The sequence below is a fragment of the Ruditapes philippinarum genome, unplaced genomic scaffold, assembly GCF_026571515.1.
Source record: "Ruditapes philippinarum isolate M1 unplaced genomic scaffold, ASM2657151v2 ctg10008_1_1_1_1, whole genome shotgun sequence".
Classification (NCBI taxonomy): domain Eukaryota; kingdom Metazoa; phylum Mollusca; class Bivalvia; order Venerida; family Veneridae; genus Ruditapes; species Ruditapes philippinarum.
In genome coordinates, this window is record NW_026858006.1 from 26,548 (window position 1) to 33,650 (window position 7,103).

The 7,103-nt window shown below is 34.5% G+C and overlaps 1 protein-coding gene across 1 annotated transcript; it reads right to left on the minus strand.

Annotated features, from left to right (window-relative positions):
* Positions 1-347: 347 nt before the first annotated feature.
* Positions 348-6,369, minus strand: LOC132751776 (trimethylamine monooxygenase-like). Its single transcript, XM_060742015.1, has 4 exons — positions 6,280-6,369; positions 2,362-2,557; positions 1,082-1,784; positions 348-851 (listed from the first exon to the last, which is right to left on the minus strand). Exons 1-4 carry the CDS (start codon positions 6,367-6,369, stop codon positions 503-505), a joined length of 1,338 nt encoding a protein of 445 aa, XP_060597998.1. The 3' UTR covers positions 348-502.
* Between the last annotated feature and the right edge of the window lie 734 nt (positions 6,370-7,103).

Below are 7,103 nucleotides of genomic sequence, written 5' to 3' on the forward strand. Positions count from 1 at the left end.
ATCAAACATGTTATACAACCAATTTTTTAACCCATAGGGAATGAGATTTGAAATACTTCAACTGTCTTGAATCGTTAAATCTTGTCCAATTAAATTTGGTACAAAACTAGATGATTCTTTCTCAGCAGGGTTTCCTATACTTGAAATACATGACATTTAAATAAGAACAGCTACTATTATATTGGTATACAGTATATACAAAGATTTTGTAACACTTTTAAACTGTATGTTACCAGTGGGTATAGACATTTAATATTGACATTTTTATACAAGAAAGAAATGCCAGACAATAATGTAAAATAATGAATACTTTATGAAGAAGGAAGTTCATGAAAAGGAAAATCTTCAATGATAAAGATAACAATACTGCTTCATCTGGTAACATAAAAAGTAAACATTCCCAAAAGCAAGCCAAATGGGCAGTAAAATCAATTTAGGCTTATTTTTTAAATAAGTATTGAAAATAACTTAATCAAAATAGTTTTTTTTCTATGAGTTTATTTTATTCACATTTCAGATATGCTTCGATGCTTTCGTCATAATTTTGCATGAACGGTTTTTGTTTTGGCGAAACCTTCCCAGTATACATGCTTCTATAACAATTATCTCTGTAATTTGCCAGCCCCAAACTTTCTTTTCTTACTCTTATCCATTCCATAATGGTTTCTGTATTCTTTGCAACTGTTGGATTATATCCACCAAGTTCTGCTAAGTGACTTATCAAAGCGGTTTGAAATTTAACTACATCTGATTCCGAGGCACAGGCGTTAGCCTTACTATGCCATTCGTCTGCATCTGCCTGCATATGTTTTGAATCCCTCGGTTCACCTTCAAGCTCACCCATGATAAACCTGTAAAATATTAATAAATTTAGTATGTTACTTATTTTAAACTTCTTTCCCATATACATGTATTAACTACCGTCGAAAATTGCTATTTGTGACATCTTAATTATTAACCAGATTTTGGATATTTGTAATATGTTTATTGTAACTTCAGTAACAGCATTTTTGAAGCGTAAAACTCCTTAAAACGATTTGAGCAAATAAATGGAAGCGATCGCATACCAAAACAAACTCACTTGCAAGCCCAGTTTGCAATAACTTCTAGGTAATTGAGAGTATTGAACTGTTCCAGAACACCTACGTATAACAGCCGATTATTTCCTTGACCTAAGAATAAGGCTCCCTTGTAAAGCCCCTTTGGATAGACGTGAGTCTCCTCTGCTATCCGAAATCTGTCTTCCAGGAAAGGGAAATAATTTCTGTAGCCAGTTGTTAAAATGACAGCATCAATGTCGGCAGACGTGCCATCCTTGAAATAAGCTTTGGAAGAATCAAAGCGTTCCACCAAAGGTTTTTCCTCAACACTATCAGGCATTATACATGTTTCGCCTTTAGGACGTGTTCTATGTGAAAGAATCACTCTTTTTGCATCGAATTTAATGCAGTGCAAAACAATATCTTCACCGCTATAACCAGCCCCGACAATCAGAACTTTTTTCTGAGAGAATTCTCGAGCATCACGAAAGTCGTGCGAATGCAAAATACGACCTTGAAAATCATTCAAGCCAGGAAAATCTGGAAGGTTTGGTGCGCTGTATATGCCATTTGCAACAATTACGTGTGAAAAGATTTCTTCTTTAGTTTCACCTGTGTTGTAATCATTTACAGTAACAGTAAATTCCTGTTTGTCGTCGTGGTACTTCACAAAACGGACAGCGGTATTGAATCGTATGTAAGCCTTGAAGTCACGACCGCCTGGTGCACCTCTTGTAAAGCGACCTGAAATTTGAGGAGTTTTATCAAATTTAATAGAAAATATACAATTTCAGAAACTCTATTTGTTTAAACTGAAAAATGAAAAGTCATGATAAACATCATATTAATAATAATCATTATCATCATCACTAGTTATCACTGTCATTGATATTGTCATTATTATCGTTTTATAATTATCATCATTATAATAATGAATTATTTATTCATTATCATACCATGTATATAATAATAAACTACTGTATACAGCTAGTGAGACTTATTCTAAACTGGGACAACTTCAATAAAAGCTAATGTGCCTTTACACATTTAGTATATAAAAATATTCAACATTCTTTTTCACATTTTCTTTCTGAAACATTGGATATTTAGTTTATACTAATTTATTTTCGTTCGATTGTGTTATAAGCTATAATTAAGCATATTGAGACACTCTCTAACCCGTTCCTGGAACCAACAAGTACTAAGCAATGTATGTAAAGTTTCTTGCTCAAGGAAACAACGGCTCATTGGAACCGCTTGGGTTCAAACCCTGTCAGGGGCAAGCCATTGGATATTTGTTGCCATAATCTAAAACAATCACCTTCTAGATAATCCCTCATCACAACACGTGAAGGAAAAGAAGGGGTCGGTTGACCAAAGTGCTGCTCGAAAGTGTAGTCTGGATATTCGTAGGCCTCTTTCATTCCGTTACACCACATATATTTATACATACTCGAATGCACCGGTTCCCCATTCTCGTCTAAACCTGCATGAAGTTCAAACCAATAAATCTGGAGCTAAAACAACAACAACAAAACAAAAACAAACAAAAAAGGAAAAAAGGAGAGATTTATATACATGTACATTGTAAAAAAATGACATGTACTTGTTGAATTTCGGAAATTAAAAACCACTTGTTCTACAGGTGATACCAAATAACGATGCTTAAATTGTTTTACTAAATTGTTATATTGTTAAGAAACACACTGGCCATAGTTTTCACAGACGCGGTGTGTCCATCACAGCGGCGATTGGGCGCTCGTCGCAGAAGCGGTGAATAAATATGGCTTCCAGCTCAATTTTCGATGTCATCGGCAAGTTTAATACCGAGTTTTCTCTATATTTTAACGTTTCACTGAGACAGGCGCCAACATATCCTTACACTTACGCAGTGCAATTCTTTGCCATTTATATAAACACATATCTGTACAGTTTGAGGAGACAACGCCGCTTTGCCGAAATTTGTTTTAAACTAGTACAATTTTGTTCAAAACAACCAATACGGCATCGCATTGTATGTATGATATTTAAACAAGAGAGAATCCCTAAAGAAAATCCAAAAACATTAAAATCGAAAATGCTGATTGAGCGTGTTCATGGACGGTATTGGTAATTGCAAGCTGCGCCATGGTAGTTATTTCCTTAAAATTAAAGCAGCACGCCTCCAGACTCATGTTAATTTTCATGAAAATTTTAGAAATGTATTTGAAAATAAACTATTGTGAAGTATACAAAAATAATAATCTACATATAGCAATCGGCAATTACAATCAAAGAAAAATTCCAAAAAGTGGTCACTATATGCAAATACAGCCCTTACTGCGTTAGTAACGCAGTAGAAATATGGTAATAAAATACAATGTACTGCAATATTAGTCTTAAACCGCACATAACATGTAATATTTAATTTGAATCTTGAATAGTTTGACCTTTCTTAAAATTTTAGTACATTTTTCTCAATGTTGAATTTTCTTGAAATATTTTGGCTCATCTGGAGGCGTGCAGCTTTAAAAGTAAATGACGCGTGCATGAAATCATTGCTCAACTATGATGGCATATCGTATGTTCGCTCCGCGGAACGCCGAACGAAAACACAATAAAGTTTCCTTTTAAAAGGAAAGGCTTGCACAGTTGTGCCTTCATCCCAACCCTTAAAAATTGGGGTTTTTTTGTTTCAATTTATTATCACAATTTTTTGAAATACGGTATTTTACATATATCATAAAGGGTTTATTTAGTGTGTTTTTTGTGAAAACGAATATTTTTTGTCAAAACGATTTGAAATCTATTCTCTATTGTATAAAACTAATAAAGAAAATAATCAATCGTAAAAATACTAACGTGGAGACTGAAGGAAAACAAGTGTGCACATTTCATTTCCACTTTTTTCGCAGAGAAATCATTCGTTTTGGCAGTTGCCAATTTCATTTATATAGCATCTTTATGGACAAGTAAATGCACTAAAATACTTCGTTACGTACCCACTACCAATTAATAAGCATGTAGCCTATCAACTATGTTACACGACCACAGATACGATGCGCTATCTGTAGATCAGCACGTGGTAAGGTTAATGATATACATAGGCTATTTTTAGATTACCTCACCAAGACGTTGAATTGCGTTCATTAGATCTAAATATAACTCGATCATGTGTGATTTTGGTAAGCAGGACCACCCTTTGGAGACGGAATACTACTACAGTAACCATTCTCTATTGTATAAAACTAATACAGACAAAAACAATTATAAAAGAAACTAAACTTTTGCGTCTTGAAAAAAGAATTGAAACGGAACAATTTCGTTTATAATTTATTACGGATCAAGTAAAAAATAGAAATCCTATTTATATAAACAAACTGGGATTACCGAAGTAACTAAAATAGCTTAGATTTCCATAATATTACTTCGTCTGACTTCCGCAGTATGACGGAATCGCCCGAATTGTCACGATTGCAATCGGAACTACCTCGGTTATTATCATTAATTCGAAAGAGTGACGGAAAGGGTCGAAAAAGTTGCGATTGGCACGATTGCAGCTGGTGTGGTCCCGTTCAAACATGCACTCAACAGATGTAAGGGCAGGAAAACCACCTAACGGAGCAAAAGTTTTTCCAAATTAAATGGCTTGCAGCCGTGGCTGCAAGCCAAAAATACTAAACAAAAAGTCACCATTTTTGCCAGTTACTTTTTCCGCAACTTTGACGTTATTTCTCGAGTTCTCGCCTTTTCCCGGTTAAAACGAGGACCAGGGAAATCACTAACCCTTTAATGGTATTCCTTTCGAGGCGGAAACAACACGAAAACACGGAAATTCACCACTTTGGTCGAACACCTGGCGCACCGCGGGATGGGCGAAGTAATAAAATATTCACTTTTCGTATTCACTTTGGTTCGGGGTTTTTTTTCGAAATGGCAACAAATCAGCCACAATACTAAAACAGATAAACTTCTTTATGTTTTACGTACAATTTTTTCCGTGGTAATGTTACATAACTCTTTCGAGGAAATTTTGAACCCAAATTATAATTTTTACTGCTTTTGATAAATTTTTATAAAAAAATTTAAAAAGATTTTTCCTTTTATTAACCCCCTTTTTTCACCGGTTAAACGAGAAAATAAAGGACGAAAAAGAATTTTGAAAAAAAGGTTTAACAGATTATAGATTTTAAATTAACTTTTCCCTTGGGCAATTTAAAAAACCCGTTAAAGTTTTGTTTTTATTTTTCAAACCTTTAAAACCAACTTAAAAAGATGGGCGTTCAGAGTCGTAAATTTTGATATTTAACAAGTTAAAAGAATCAAGGAAAAACATGGCTTCAAAAAATTTTTTAAAAAAATTTTTGGTTTTTTGAAAAACAATTTTACCCAAACCCATTTGTTTCGATCAAGCACCAAAGGGTTCAAGGAAACCCGGTTTTATTTTGGGGAGAAGTACCTTTAACAAAGGGGAATAAAGGGGGACACCCCTTTTTTTAAAAAATTTGGTTTCTATCTCTTTATTCATGCAAAGTTTAAGAAGTCCTGCTCTTAAAAATGCACTGCTCTACTAGGAAACATCTTTACAGAGGAACCTCAAAATCAGAGTTTCACAGGAAATACAGTGATAGAGGGCGGCGCCGGGAACTTAAGTTTTTGCCCTGCTTTACTCTTTGGAATGACGTTTTTTATCTTTATTGCTCCGCATACCTGTCTGCCAGCAAAAATTGCAAATTAAGCTAGTATTACAAAAACGTTTAGAAAAGTTTCAATTCTCTCCGAGAATTCTTTCTCCAAGAAAAGTTTTGCAAAATTTTTAGACAGTTTCTTGCTCTACAATTTTTTTTTATTTCTTTAATTCAAATAAACAATTAACGACTCTATTGAAAATAACAGCATAAAATGTTTTGCGCTGCTCCATATTTATCGAGCTGCACATTGTACTTTATTGTATTAGATCTACACATATAATCAATATGTCGGGGAAAAATGGCAAATTGAGTTTAAACATAGGTCAATATTAAACATCAAGTTACATGTACTTATGAATGCTGGCCATCATTTACCATCTTTAAGGACGTAGATATCTGTCGCAAGATATTTTACACACAATTATTTATTTTTTCTGGCATCAAGGAACACGTAAAATAATGAACCAAGGAATCATTCAAAATTGAAAAGTAGGGGCCTACGTACCTGTTTTTTCCATTGAAATGTTCCATTGACCTCCCCAAGTGCTCTGCTTCTCAAAACATACTACCTCCGGCATATTCTTCATCCTGGCAAAATGATGTAGTGTCGACATTCCGGACGGTCCTGCACCAATTACACAAATTCTTATTCCAGACATTTTGAAATTTATTTCAAAAATCACGTCTGCAGTTTTTTAAGTCACAATCAAAGCTTCGCAGGGTAGGAACTGTTACGTAATAGATGGAATTCTTTTCATACCTTGCAGGTTTACTTTTGATAAAATGCGCGCGGAAAACGTCACGGAGTTTCTTCTGCTATTATTCTAACAGTCTTCAAAATTATTTAGGAATGAATTGAGAATATTATTGTACAGTTAATATGATTACGATACAATACCAAATAATACGTTATTTTGTTTTTTGTTTGTTTGTTGTGGGTTTTACGTCACACCGACACAGTATAGGTCATTTGGCGACGTTCCAGCTTTACTGGTGGAGGAAGACTTCACGTGCACTTCAGTGCATTATTTAATACAGGCACGAACGAGTACCTGAGTAGAACCACCGACGTTCCGTAAACTAGCTGGATAGCTTCCTCACATGAAAGAATCCTAAGTCCCTGTCGGGGATTCGAACCCACAGCGGTGAGGGGCAAGTGATTTGAAGCCACTCGGCCACGGACGCCCCAATACGTGATTTAAATCAAATTTAAATCAAAAAAGTAATTTAGTCTCTAATAGTCAGTGCGACAATTCTCACATCAGTAAATTATCAAAATCGTAAGCTTAAAGTATTCACCAATGTTTTTTTCATTTCTTCTTTAAAATGTCAAGCAACCTATTTTTATGTTAAAACTAACCCGACTTTTCATAGATAATTCTGGCTTTTTTAA

Excerpts from the sequence above, each read along its gene's own strand:
- LOC132751776 (XM_060742015.1), bottom strand. The coding sequence starts at position 6,369 with ATGTCTGGAATAAGAATTTGTGTAATTGGTGCAGGACCGTCCGGAATG. Across the intron at positions 1,785-2,361 it reads GATGAGGGATTATCTAGAAG|GTCGCTTTACAAGAGGTGCA; the intron begins GTGATTGTTTTA and ends CTCAAATTTCAG. Across the intron at positions 852-1,081 it reads ATTGCAAACTGGGCTTGCAA|GTTTATCATGGGTGAGCTTG; the intron begins GTGAGTTTGTTT and ends AATATTTTACAG.